Genomic DNA, 15381 nt, shown 5'->3' with positions numbered 1-15381 from the left:
CGTAACTGTTTGCGTTACAATAGATTTTGTAAAAAGAAAATCCAAGGGTTTCTTTATGACCCATGACTAAATTCTGCCTTTAACCTAAACATTCGTAATACTTCATAGGTTTTTGAATCAGGCTTGTGTTATTGGCTCGTGACTTTTCTCTGAACTTGATATTTATTGAATAGACTTTTAGGATTAACTTGAAATTTAATTGTTCCAATCTTCTTTGCCTTCCCTATACATATATTATATGTATATTATATAGTCTCCCAAGTGTTTGAGCTTTGAAGTATGAAATCTCGAGCACTTGAGTATTTCTTCCATGCGGTCCTTTTCCTGAAAAGGAAAAACATACGGGACTCTGATGTATAATTTAGATGAAGACTGCTTAACCCATTACATATCCATTAAAATAGTTGTAGCCCTGGACTGGGAATTATGTTTCTTCTGTGTGTCTTCCAGGTTTAATTTTATCATTTGGTGTGGGCTAGCTTTTTGCCTATCATCTAAAATTATTAGTATAATTTTAACAATTCAAAAACAAAAATCGTAAGTGGGGATACCTGACCGTTGGTATTTCCTTCCCTTAGAAATAGTACTTCTTCAGATGAACATCATTCCAACTTGAGGGTAGAATCTTTCGATCCATGGTTTCAAGCTCATATGCACATTTTCCTGCGATACCACGAATCTTATAAGGACCTTCACAATTTGGGCTTAACTTTCCTGCATTGACTGCTCTTGTGGATTGGAAAACTTTCTTGAGTACGTAATCCCCAATCTTGAAGTATCTGAGATCATCTTTTCGATTGTAATATCGCTCAATAACTTATTTTTGCGTTGCCATTCTTATTAAGGCAGTTTCTCTCCTTTCTTCAAGCAAATCCAGATTTACCCGCATCTCTTCTTCATTTGACTCTTCGGTAGCTTGAGTATATCTCGTACTTGGCTCCCCTATTTCAACTGAAATTAAGGCTTCAACACCATATACAAGTGAGAATGGTGTCTCTCCCGTACTTGTTTTTGTTGTTGTTTGGTAAGCCACAAGACTCCAGATAGTACCTCTGGCCATTTGCCTTTTGATTCTTCTAGTCTTTTCTTCAAGTTGTTGATAATAACTTTATTTGTTGATTCATCTTGTCCATTGGCCACTGGATGATAAGGTGTCGAGGTAATCCTTTTAATTTGCCAACTTTGGAAGAATTTTGTGATTTGTGCATATATGAATTGCGGGCCGTTATCACACACGATCTCTTTTGGAACCCCAAACCGACATTTGATGTTTCGCCAGATGAAGGCCCCTACTTCTACCCACTTAGTAAAATAGTCAGTGAGTGCTAATAGAAATCTTACCTTGCCTTTGGCTTGTGGTAGTGGACCTACGACATCCATCCCCCACTTCATAAAAGACCATGGTGCAACAACCGGATGTAATCAGTTGGTCGATGTATGTTGTTACCATATCTTTGGCACTTGTCACATTTAGACACAAAATTTTCCGCTTTTCTTCCATTTTGACTAGTAATAGCCAGCTCCAATTATAGTTTTTACCAAAGATCTTTCTCCAACGTGATTTTCACAATGTCCCTCGTGTATTTCTTTTATCACATATTCCGTTTGAGAAGGCCCGAGACATCTTGCTAGAGGGCCACCGAACATTTTTCGATATAAATTGCCTCGATCTAAACAGTAACGAGCAGCCTTTTTGCGAAGTGCCTGAGCCTTTTTCTTATATTTAGGTAGTATTCCATACTGCAAAAAATTGACAATCTCGTTTCTCCAATCCCAAGTTAGATTATTGTAATTTACCTCATTTTATCTTGATCAAGCACTGAATGAAACAAATGTATTACGGAAGCATTTTCTTCATTTGTCACTTCTGCAGCGGATGCAAGATTAGCTAAAGTGTTTGCCTCAGCATTCTCTTCCCTTAGTATCTGCGTAACTTTCCAAGTTTGGAATTGTCTAACTAAGTCCCATGCCTTTTCCAGGTATTGTTGCATCCTTGCCTCTCTAGCTATATAAGTCCCCTGCATTTGGTTAACTATGAGCTGCAAATCGCTTTTGATTATGACCTGCTCTATTTTGAGCTCTCGTGCCAATTCTAAACCTACAATCACAACTTCATATTCTGCTTCATTATTAGTAATAGGATGGCATTTTATGGCTTGTCGTATAGTTTCTCCCGCATGTGGAACCAAGACAATGCCTAGACTTGCTACTTTTACATCTTATGAACCATCGGTAAATAAGGTCTAAGTACCTGGATTAAACTCATTAAATACCTGCAGTTTTTTTTCTGCCTCTGCTTGTATCCCTAGGCTAAAATCTGCCACAAAATCTGCTAAAACTTGTGACTTTATTGCAGTTCTAGGTTGATATGTAATGTTATATTCGCTTAGCTCTATAGCCCAATTGGATAATCTACCTGATAACTCTTGTTTATGCAATATATTACGTAAGAGGTAGGCAGTTACTACATAGATAGGATGACATTGAAAATAAGGCCTTAATTTCCTAGATGGCATAATTAATGCTAGTGCAAGTTTTTCTAAATGAGGATATCAAGTCTCAACATCCAATAAAGACTTGCTAACATAATAAATTGGAGATTGTTTACCTTGGTCCTCGCGAACTAATACGGCACTTACTGCTACTTCCAAAACAACAAGGTAGATGAGTAGTTTCCACATCTTTTGGTTTGGCTAGAAATGGTGGATTTGACAAGTACGCTTTTAAATTTTTGAGCGCTTGTTGACATTCTTCAGACCATTCAAATTGATTTTCTTTTTAAGGCTGAAAAAAATTTGAAGCACTTTTCCGATGACTTGGAAATAAACCTTCCCAAAGCTGCTATTCTTACTATTAACCTCTGTACTTCTTTTTTGATCGTAAGTATATTCGGAATTTACTCAATAGCTTTAATCTGTGTGGGATTTACTTCAATGCCACGGTTAGAAATAAGGAATCCCAAGAACTTACCTGATGACACGCCAAATGCATATTTCTCAGGATTTAACTTCATGTTAAATTTGCGAAGAATCTGAAATGTATCTGACAGATGTTGAATATGATCCCTTGCTTGTTGTGATTTGACCAGCATATCATCTATATATACCTCCATGGTTTTTCTTAGATGTTCTTGAAATATTTTGGTCACTAGCCTTTGGTACGTGGCCCCATCATTCTTTAGGCCGAACGGCATAACTTTGTAACAGTAAGTCCCCCTGTCTGTGATAAGGGAAGTTTTTTCTTCATCTAGAGGATCCATTTTAATCTGATTATATCCTGAATAGGCATCTAAAAAACTTAATAATTCATGTCTTGCAGTAGCATCAATTAGTTGATTTATATGCGGTAATGAAAAAGAATCTTTAGGGCAAGCTATATTTAGATCAGTATAATATACACAAACTCACCACTTACCATTCTTTTTGGGCACTACTACAGTATTAGCCAATCAATCTAGATACTTTACCTCGCGGATGGCCCCGATTTTTAAAAGCTTTTGCACCTCATCTTGAATCACCTGATTCTTGAAGGAACCTTGCTTCCTTTTCATTTAATTTGTGGGTCATTACCTTCGGTAGTATACCTGTCATATTTGAATGTGACCAAGCAAAACAATCTGTGTTAGCCTTTAAAAATTCAATCAACTTACGTTTCATCTCCGGGCTGAGGTTGGTTCCAATGTAAACTTTTTTGTCCGGCCAATGTACAAATAGTACTACAACTTCTAGTTCCTCGATTGTTGTTTTGATGTTTCATTTTCTTTTGGTTCTTGAATAGTATCAGGCCTCGAGTCTACATCTATTTGCCCGTCTCCAGTTGAGGCTTGTGTTGCTGCCTCCTCAACTAAATTCTGTAATTGCAATTTTTCATCGCTTTTTGCGCTTGAATTTGCCACAGAGTTAATGCTTTGAGAAGCCTGTTGGTCACCACGGATTTTCCCTATTCCCTATTATGAAGGAAACTTGATAACTTGATGTAAAGTAGATGGAACAACATCCATTTTGTGAATCCATAGTCTGCCGAGAATTATATTGTAAGCCATATCCATTTCTATCACTTGAAATTTGGTGTCTTTGACTACTCCTTCTGCTAATGTGGTGAGTATTATCTCCCCTATTGTGCGACGCTCGGGTTGTCAAAACCAGACAAGGTGCGTGCCTTGGGTATCGGCTTATCATTAGCTTGCATCTTGTTTACCACTCTCAACAAAATGATATTCACAGAACTACCCGGATAAAGCAAAACTCGTTTTACAGTAGTGTCATGTGTCACACCTCCTTTTTTCCTACACCCCGGAAAGGGTATAAGTGAGTTTTTTTCCAATTAAAGTGACAATCGAAACAGGATTATTTATTTATTTATCAAATTCAGAGTCGCCACTTAGGATAATTTTATGGTGTCCCAAGTCACCGGTTCAAATCCCGAATCGAAGAAAAGATTGACTCTGTTTTAAAGTCCGTGAACACAGAAATCTGGATAAGGAATTCTGTTAATCCGGGAGAAGGTGTTAGGCATTCCCGGGTTCCGTGGTTCTAGCACGGTCGCTCAACTATTATAATTGGCCTATTATCTGATTTTAATACATGTTTTAGCCTATGGTTCAATTTTAACTTATTAACCGCTCTTATTCCTTTTTAGGAAGATTGCAACGTCATTTAAAATATGTCTTGAACCACGTCACATAAATGCATCCGCGGTCCACGACACATTTTATTTAACGTTATTGGGATTTGGATTTGGGTCACATGAAATGCACACCCGAGTTTAAGAAGATAATTTCAAATTACGCGCCTAAAGCAACTACGCATTTTTCAACTTTGCGAGGGCCATAGAAAATTCGCTAAATGGCATGTCTCGAATTCTAAGGATTTAAAATTAATTAAATGAGGGCCATGAGTTTTGATGTTTTATTGTGGATGGAGTGGTATAAATTGATAAGTACAAAAGGCCTAAAGAAATGAGTTAGCTACATGTATATCACTGGAGCCTTTTGTTATAGCATACTACAATTCAGAAAGGTGGAGTTGACATTTATGTGAAAATAACAAAAGACAGGTGCCAGCTTTGGGTTCATCTCCATATCATCTTCAAAAAACCGACTTTCATATTCAAATTCTAGAAAGAAACTAACAAAATTTTATAACAAAATAATGAATCTTAAATGACCATATGAGCACACAAAAAAAACATGCTGAGAACTATTCGGATGAACCAGAAGGAACAAAACAAACATGGACATATAAAAATGCATTTTAAACTTGATTATAACAAAGAACACTTAAAGTAATTAATTTATTTAACACTATGCTAAAGAGAAAGTTGTAGTATCACCACTATAACTTCTACAGTACCATTTTAAAGCAGAGGAAGTTGAATCTTCACATGGTTAATTTAAGAAAATATGCAGCCAATAACATAAACTAAAGATAAGATCCTTCTACTAACGCAATCTTTTTTTTTTACATCTTAATGTTGACAAATTGTTCAACTTCACACACTTCTTTAAATTTTAAAATATGAACATGGTGCTACATGAGCTTAAAATCTAAATGTAAACAAAACAATACCTGCTGGTTACAAGTCATGAGCCAAGAAAAATAAAAAAAAGTAAAGAAAAAAAAGAAGAAAAAAACGAGACAAAGTCATGAACATACTAAAATAACGTTAACATTTGCAAATCTCAATTCACTCAATCAAAGAAACATCATTCATGCGAACAGATTAAATACGAAAGAAACTTTATCAAAAGAACCAAATCAATTTGCTTCTGCTTCAATAAAGATGCTCCGATATTTTTTAACTCAAGATCTTGAATTACATACCTACAAGAGAGTGAATTCAAATGAATAAAATCTGAAAGTTGTAGAGTCAATACTGCAGCAACAACAAAATCTCTATCAACTCTTCTTCAAACCCAAGATTCAAGGCCCGAAATATTGAAAGAAAAATTTAATGAAAATTTTCAACCTAAATTTCTCTCCTCCCCCTCTCTTCTTTTTTTCTCTTTCTTCTCAAATTTTCTCTTCTATTTATAGCAAAATTTTTGAGATTTTTTAGATTTTCTTTAAAAAAATATTTTATTATTTTATTATTTTTTAATTAAAAGAAATCTCACTTACAAATTGCTTTTACTTTTTTATAAAAGGAAATCTCACTTTTCTTTACTTTTATTTTTTAAATTCCAACTTTAATTATTTTTATCTTATTTAAAATCCCACTTTTTTTACTTTTTAAAAGAGAATTCCACTTATTTAACTTTTCTTAAAAAAACAATCCACTTTCTTTTGCTTTTCTTTTAAAAATGCTACTTTCTTTTACTTTAAATTTTTTTAATTTTCAGATACCTTTATATTTGTTTTTTAATTCCAACTTTCTTTTACTTTTTATTTTTTTAAAATTTCCACAAAACTTTACTTTTATTTTTTTAATTTTCTACTTTATTTTACTTTTTAAAAGAGAATGCCACCTACTTTTATTTTTATTTTTTTTATTCAATACTTCCTTTTTTCTTATTTTTTATATCACTCCTGAAAATTAAAAAAAATTAATATTTTTTCGGAATTATTTTATTATTTTAAAATAAAAATAAAATAATATTAATAGTGATAATTCACTTTTTAAATTTTGTATTTTTACCCTATAATAAAAAGTGTAACAAAGCTAAAAATTGTAGGTTAAAAAACCCCTAAAATATTTACATAGAAGAAGTGATAAAAAATTAAATATTATCAAAAATTAGGTGCTCACAACTGCCCCTCTTTGTTTGGAAACATGAAGAGTTTTCAAGCAAAGATAAGGTGAGCCATGTGACTAATTTTTGAACATATTTTTATTCAAAAGGGAAGAAATAAGGATAAGAGAAAAGAGAAAGGGTGCAACCGAGTCTTGGTTTTGGACAGCCTACATATCCCGGGTTATAGGGGAATTAAATTGCGTGTAGTTCAAGAAATTTTGGTAGTTGGTACTACCGAAGAGCTGTGATTTTGCTGCTATTGCTGCTGTTTCTGCTTACTGAACTCCTTATTACACCGTGACAAAATAAAAGAAGCCAGACTAAACTATGATATACGAATTACAAGAATCTTATATATATCTTGAACTTGCAGTTTCTGCTGCCCTGCTTACTTGTACTCTCTGAGTGAGATTCCTTTGTTGCTGACTTGAATTGCATTCTGAGATGCTTTCCCTTTGTTCTTCAAGTGGGCTCATGATTGTTGTCTTCCTTTGAACCTTGCTGCTTCCCTTCGTTCTCTAGGTGGGCTCCTAATTACCAACACTTGCGCTGCTTTTCCTTGAAACTTGAACTGCTTCCCTTCGTGTTTCAGGTGGTTTCCTGATTGCTGAACTCTTTTGAACCTTGCTGCTTCCCTTCGTTCTCCAGGTGGGCTCCTGATTGCCAATACTTGAACTGTTTCCCTTTGTTCTTCAGGTGGGCTCCTGATTACCAACACTTGACTTGCTGCTTCCCTTCATTCTTCAGGTGGGCTCCTGATTACCAATACTTGAACTGTATTCCCTTGCTCTCCAGGTGGGCGTCTGATTGCCAAAACTTGAATTGTATTCCCTTGCTCTCCAGGTGGGCGCCTGATTGCCAAAACTTGAATTGTATTCCCTTGCTCTCCAAGTGGGCGCCTGATTGCCAAAAATGGAATTGTATTCCCTTGCTCTCCAGGTGGGCTCCTGACTGCTAAAACTAGAATGTATTCCCTTGTTCTCCAGGTGGGCTCCTGACTGTTGAAACTTGAAATGTATTCTCTTGTTCTCCAGGTAGGTTCCTGATGGCTGAACTCGAAATGTATTCCCTTGCTCTCCAGGTGGGCTCATAACTGCTAAAACTCGAATGTATTCCCTTGTTCTCCATGTGGGCTCCTGACTGCTGAAATTTCAACCGTCTTTCCTTGTTCTCCAGGTGGACGCCTGATTTCTGAAACTTGGTCCATCTTCTTCTTGAAACTGCTTTTCTTTGACTTGTTCTCCCTCGTTCCTCCAGGTGGGCGCCTGATTACCAATACTTGTGGCAATCTTCCTTGAAACCTGATATGTTTTCCCTTGTTCTCCAGGTGGGCTCCTGATTACCAAAACTCGAACTGTTGTTCCTTGTCTCCAGGTGGACGCCTGATTGCTGATACTTCAACTGTTGTTCCTTGTTCTCCAGGTGGATGCCTGATTGCTAGTACTTGGTCACGCTCTTATCTTTGATATCCGTGTTGTTCTCCCTATTCTTCAGATGGACACCCGATTTCAACAAAAATAGACAAAACAAAAGAAAATTTTCTGCCCCAGTTTGGTAGCTGGGCGCATCTGTGAGTTTAAACTGAATCACATCACCAAATATTACTAAGAATTTGAAAGCTAGGTCCCATTATCCAGGGGGTCCTCACAACTCTTAACTAAACGACGATTTTAAATCTAAGTTATATCTTGTTATCTAAGGAGGTATTAAACTACTCCCCATTATCCAAGAGGGTCCTGACAATTCTTAATTAAACGATAATTTAATAGATAAATTATATCTACTAAAGGGTATGCCTTATGCTAAATCTTGTTATCCAAACCAGTTTTAAACTACGTCCCATTATCCAGGCGAGCCCTGACAACTCTTAAATCAAGTCTTATCTTAAGAGTGACAATTCTACGGCTAAATTATATTATCCTACAACAAGAACTTATGCTAAACCTTGTTATATAATGGAGATCTCAAAGCTAGGTCTCATTATCCAGGAGGGTCCTGAAACTCCTAATTGAATCATATCTTAAACATGCGAACTTTAAAACCATCTTATTCCTTGGGATACATTTATGCTAGATTTTACTACTCATGACTGTTTTAAATTTTAAACTAGGTCCTATTTTCCAGGAGGGTCCTGACAACTCCTAACTAAATTCTATCTCCAGAATGAAAATTTTGAAACCAACTTATATTCTTTTGGGGTACATTTATGCCAGATCTTGCTACTCAGTCGTGTATTTTGAATTTTAAACTAAGTCCCATTTTCCAGGAGGGTCCTGAGAATTCTGCGATCAAACCTGCATGGTACTTGTCTTCCTTACAGGGTGTTTCCTGAAACAAATGTCATCTTTGCCCATGTTTCAAATCAAAGAAAATCTTGTCAGTTTAAACGTGGCGGTTAGTTGTGGCATTCTTGCTGGGGGTGGTTTTCTCTTTGCTAGGCTCTGCTTCATTTCGACTGCCTTGAACATGGTCGAAGGATTGTTTTGACTTTCTGACTGATCCTTAACTGCAGTATCCCCAACTGTTGTTCTCCATTTCTGACCTTTCTGTTTGAACTCGTATATCTCCCACGACATTACTGAACCATTCCACCGATTTAACTTTTGCTTACACCATATGTCCCATTTTTCATTATATCATCTCTAGCATGTTCTAGCCGCATTTTGCTTTGTGCAATTTCAAAACTGGTAGTAAGCTTTGAAATTCCTTCTTATTTGTTGAAACAAGGCTAAACTTGGAAAAATTAACAACAATGAAATGCAATGATTTTGGGAATTAAGAATAAAGAAGAAAATCCTAATTTGGATGACTGTTGGAGATAGGAAAAAGGAACTTATCTGAGTGGAGTCACTGGCACCAATGATCATGGTATTCATTTTGGATTAATCGGCCCAGTCTATTTAACCAATCTCTTTTCCAATTGTTTTACTTTGTGCTCCAAGATGTTCCACAACCCAATTTACTTTTCGCCAACTTTACGGATCTTGTTCGACTTGTAGTGCCCTGAAGGGTTTTCACTGACAAACCTCTCTCATTTGTTGATTCCTCAATTCTTTGTCGCCTGATGGTGCCCGTGAAGGTTTTCACCAATAAGACTCCCTCATTTTTATTTTCTCTTAGCTTTCGTCGCCTCATGGTGCCCGTGAGGGTTTTCACCAATAAGACTCTCTCATTTTCATTGATTTCTCTGCTTAGACCAGAGCGTTACCCTGATATGAATCACCTCTATTTGCTCGACTTGGCATCTATCGAAAATTTGATCGGAAGGTTTTTCTTTGGACCGTAATGTGGGCTTTTGGATGGGGTTAGAAAGAAAGGGTATCAAAGGCTCAAAACAATTTGACATGGGTTTAAAATTACAACTTTTGGAATCACATTTCTTATTACAAATACAACCTCTGCCCCAGTTTCTTGCTTGGGGATCTTTTGACTTTTATTTTACTATGACTGAACCGTAAAACTGCCTACGTATCCTTAACAGGAATCAAGTCAAACGTAGTTCACACCTGAATTTCCTTGTTGTTATACTTTTCACTTCTTTTCTTTTCCCTTTTTCTTTTCTTTCTTTTTCTTTCTTTTTCGTGATTGATTCCAAAAGAGGGGTATGAAAGAAATAAATAAGGCTCAGAAAGGGGAAACAAAGGGTAAAGTGTTTAGATAGTAGAACAAATTGCCTTTGCCATTTCAATCTTCGAAATAATGCCAAATACAAACAATCAACAATTATAACAAAGAAATCATACATAATATTTTTTTACTGCATCAGAATTGATAGTCATGTCTATGCATTTTCCTTCGATATTTGTTAAACATAAAGCACCATTGGACAATACTCTGGTTAATATGAATGGCCCTTGCCAATTCGGGGCGAACTTGCCTTTTGCCCCAGCCTGATGTGGAAGGATGCGTTTCAGCACTTGCTGACCCACTTCAAACTTTCGGGGACGCACCTTTTTATTTTATGCTCTTGCCATTCTCTTTTGATACAACTGGCCATAACACACAGCTGCCAATCGTTTTTCATCAATCAAGCTCAACTGCTCTAAACGGGTTTTGATCCACTCATCATTATCAATCTCAGCCTCAGTGACAATACGAAAGGACGGGATTTCAACTTCCGCAGGTATCACTACTTCAGTTCCATATACCAACAAATAAGGGGTTGCACCTACTGAAGTACGGACAGTAGTGCGATAACCTAGCAACGCAAATGGTAATTTTTCATGCCATTGCCTGGAACCTTCTACCATTTTCCGAAGTATCTTCTTTATGTTTTGTTGGCTGCCTCAACTGCTCCATTCGCCTTGGGACGATATGGGGTGAAATTGCGGTGTGCAATTTTAAACTGTTGACATACTTCTTTCATCAATTGTTGTTAAGATTAGCACCATTATCCGTGATGATCACCTTTGGGATTCCAAATCGACAGATGATATTTGAATGAACAAAATCGACCACTTCTTTCTTGGTTACAGACTTGAAAGTTTTGGCCTCAACCCACTTGGTGAAATAATCAATGGCTACCAGAATGAATCTATGCTCATTGGACGCTGCTGGCTCAATTGGTCCAATGATATCCATGCCCCAAGCAACGAAGGGCCATGGTGCCGACATCGTGTGCAATTTCGATGGTGGAGAATGAATCAAATCTCCATGTATCTGGCACTGATGACATTTGCGCACAAAACTGATACAATCTCGCTCCATGGTGAGCCAATAATAACCTGCTCGGAGAATTTTCTTTGCCAGCACATATCCGCTCATATGTGGTCCGCAGACTCCTGAATGTACTTCGGACATATCAGTCGTAGCTTGTCTAGTATCTATGCATCTTAACAATCCAAGGTCTGGTGTTCTTTTATACAAAACTCCTCCACTTAAGAAGAATCCACTTCCCAACCGTCTAATTGTTCTCTTTTGATCCCCCGTGGCTTGCACTAGATATATCCCCATTCTGATGTACTCCTTGAGATCATAGAACCATGGTTCTCCATCAAGTTCTTCTTCAATCATGTTGCAGTAAGCATGCTAATCTCGTACTTGAATATGCAAAGGATCGACATAGGCTTTGTCCGGATGGTGCAACATTGACGCTAGGGTAGCCAAAGCATCGACGACCTCATTATGGACCCTTGGAATATGCCTAAACTCCACTGATTGAAATCGTTGGCAAACATTGTCGGTATGGTATGAGCTTCAAATCGCGTGTTTCCCATTCTCCTTGAATTTGATGTACCAGAAGATCCGAGTCTCCTAAGACCAAGACTTCCTGGACATCCATGTCTGCAGCTAGCCTTAAACCCAAAATGCATGCTTCGTATTCAACCATATTGTTGGTACAATGAAAACGAAGCTGAGCTGTAACATGATAGTGATGCCCTGTTTCAGAAATAAGCACGATTCCTATTCCCACTCCTTTCATGTTAGCAGCCCCATCAAAGAAAAGTTTCCAACCTAGTTTTTCGGCCTGTTCTAGCTCGTCAATATGCATCACCTCTTCATCGGGAAAATAAGTCCTCAGTGGCTCATACTCTTCATCGACCGGGTTCTCAGCCAAATGATCGGCCAATGCTTAGGCTTTCATCGCAGTCCGAGTCACATAGATGATGTCAAATTCTGTGAGCAAAATCTGCCACTTCGCAAGTCTTCCTGTCGGGATGGGCTTTTGAAAGATATACTTCAATGGATCCAAGCGTGAAATGAGGTAAGTAGTGTAGGATGACAAATAATGTTTCAATTTCTGTGCCACCCAAGTTAGGGCGTAACATATCCTTTCCAGGTGAGTGTACTTAACCTCATAAGCCGTGAACTTCTTGCTAAGATAGTAGATGGCTTGTTCTTTCCTGCCTGTGACGTCATGCTTCCCCAGTACACAACCAAATGAATTTTCCAGGATAGTCAAGTAAAGAATCAAAGGTCTCCCTGGTTCTGGTGGTACCAGCACATGCGAGTTAGACAAGTACCCTTTTATCTCGTCGAATGCTTTTTGATACTCATCAGTCCACTTAATCGCAGCGTCCTTCTTCAGCAACTTGAAAATAGGCTCACAAGTTGTCGTGAGCTGAGCAATAAACCTGCTGATGTAGTTCAACCTTCCTAATAGACTCATCACTTCAGTCTTGTTCCTCAGAGGTGGCAATTCTTGTATGGCTTTGATCTTTGATGGGTCCAATTTGATGCCTCGCCGGCTGACTATGAATCCCAACAGCTTTCCGGATGGAACACCAAATGCACACTTGGCAAGGTTAAGCTTGAGGTTGTACCTGCGAAGCCTCTGGAAGAATTTCCTCAAATCCCCAGTGTGGTTGGCCTGACGCTTTGATTTTATGATCACATCATCTACGTATACCTCAATCTCCTTGTGTATCATATCATAAAACACGGTAGTCATGGCCCTCATGTAAGTTGCCCCGGCATTCTTCAAACCAAATGGCATTACCCTGTAGCAATAAGTCCCCAATGGCGTGATAAAAGCCGTCTTTTCTGCATCTTCTTCATCCATTAGAATCTGATGATACACGGCATAGCAATCCACAAAAGATCCTATCTCACGCTTGGCACAATTATCGATCAAAATGTGGATATTGGGTAGTGGGAAGTTATCCTTCGGACTTGCTTTGTTGAGATTGCGGTAATCGACGCATACTCTGATCTTGCCGTCCTTTGTCAGTACAGGCACGCCATTAGCCAACCAAACAGGATATCGAGTGACCCGAATAACCTTTGCATCCAACTACTTGGTAATTTCTTCTTTAATCTTCACACTCATATTAGTTTTGAATTTCCTCAACTTTTGCTTGACGGGAGGGAATGCTGGATCAATAGGCAATTTGAAGACCACTAAATTAGTGCTCAAACCCGGCATGTCGTCATATGACCATGCAAAAATATCTTTGTACTCGATGAGTGCTTTGATTAACTCTTCCTGGATCTCTGGCTCGAGGTGGACACTTATTTTAGTCTCTCGGACATTGTCTATATCCCCTAAATTGACGACTTCTGTATCATTTAGGTTGGGTTTAGGTTTTTCTTCGAAGTGAATTAACTCCTTACTAATCTCTTCGAAGGCTTCATCCTCATCATCGTATTCTGATTCGTAATCACAATCTACTTCTTGAACTAATATTTCGGAATCAGATTGATTTTTAAGACTAGGCTGAGGATTCCTTATACATGCCATGTCATTAGAACCAGCGTAAAAAGAACTGTATAGAAAAGAAAATAAAATAAAAAAGGAAACCATCAGGAATGATGAAGAAAGGGAAATTGTATTTCATTGAATGATAAAAGATAACAAGGTTTGCACACTCAAACAGACTGGAAAAAAAATGAAATCTGGATTACAACCCTGGAATAATCCATACAAACTTAAAGGAAAATCAAAGCAAACTATCAAGACTTATTCCGAGTAGGGAGAGGAGTAGCCTTCCAATTATTAAGCTTTGTTTTTGGACCGACAAATTGCACTTCCGCGTTGCTAGAACCTTCTCCAATTTCCACCATGTTCACATTGTCGAACAACTTCTCAAATCTTTCAATTAACTCCTTGTCAGGATCAATCACAGAACTGAGAATTGCTGTTACTGGGCGACTCCTCGTACCGGACTTGACAAATGATCTGGAAAGACATGGGACCGGCTTTGGAAGGACCCATGCCCTCTGTTTCAATTTCCTGTCTCTTTTTATGTCTGCGGCTGTGGGCTTGAATCCCAGACCAAATGTTCCCAAGTTTTCAGGAAGAGACACGGGCTGTATGATGCCTTGCAGAGCTGATCCCAAACCCTTTCCTGGTACAAAACCATTCTTCAGCATTTCATACGCTACCATGACTGATGCGGCGGTTATCTTTGGATTTGGGATACACTTCCCTTCTGGAACTTTCTCGACTACATTGCGTCAGAAACTGTGGTCCCTTGTCATCTTCCATTTCAATGAATGGAACAATGGTGTTGCTGTGAGCGCAAAAATTATCTTCGCCGTGCACAACTATTTCTTGTCTGTCCCATTCAAACTTGACCATCTGATGGAGTGTTGATGGTACTGCTTTAGTGGCGTGAATCCACGGTCTCCCTAATAGCAAATTGTAGGAAACAGCTATATCCAGCATTTGGATTTCCATTGTGAATTCTACTGGACCTATAGTCAGCTCCAACATTATGTCCCCGACGGAGTCTTTGCCCCCACTGTCAAATCCCCGCACACAGATATTATTCTTATGGATCCTCTCATCTTCTACTTTCATCTTGCTTAGAGTGGAGAGAGGACAGATGTTCGCACTTGAACCATTGTCAATCAATACCCGGGTAACCACGGAATCCTCACATTTCACTGTAAGGTAAAGGGCTTTGTTATGCTCAGTACCCTCTACGGGCAATTCATCATCGGAAAAAGTGACTCTGTTTACTTCAAAAATCTTGTTGGCTATCTTTTCCAGATGGTTTACCGAGATCTTGTCGGGGATATGGGCCTCATTCAAGATTTTCATCAGCGACTGACGGTGCTTATCTAAATGGATTAGCAATGAGAGCAATGAGATCTGAGCGGGCGTTTTACTCAACTGCTCTACAACAGAATAGTCATGCACTTTCATTTTCCTCAAAAATTCCTCTGCCTCTTCTTTAGTTACAGCTTTCTTTACCGGCGTTGGA

General features: G+C 38.1%; 1 protein-coding gene across 1 annotated transcript; it reads right to left on the bottom strand.

The window, feature by feature from the left end:
- Positions 1-1506: 1506 nt before the first annotated feature.
- LOC138872739 (uncharacterized) lies at positions 1507-13235 on the bottom strand. Its single transcript, XM_070151154.1, has 7 exons — positions 12997-13235; positions 12528-12807; positions 3807-3946; positions 3570-3583; positions 2971-3276; positions 1842-2098; positions 1507-1740 (listed from the first exon to the last, which is right to left on the bottom strand). The coding sequence occupies exons 1-7, from the start codon at positions 13233-13235 to the stop codon at positions 1507-1509; spliced, it is 1470 nt and encodes a 489-aa protein (XP_070007255.1).
- Positions 13236-15381: the final 2146 nt, after the last annotated feature.

The sequence above is a fragment of the Nicotiana sylvestris genome, chromosome 7 (genome assembly GCF_000393655.2).
Source record: "Nicotiana sylvestris chromosome 7, ASM39365v2, whole genome shotgun sequence".
Lineage (NCBI taxonomy): Eukaryota > Viridiplantae > Streptophyta > Magnoliopsida > Solanales > Solanaceae > Nicotiana > Nicotiana sylvestris.
The sequence above is the reverse complement of the archived record's forward strand: the minus strand, read 5'-3'. Positions and strand labels throughout refer to the sequence as shown.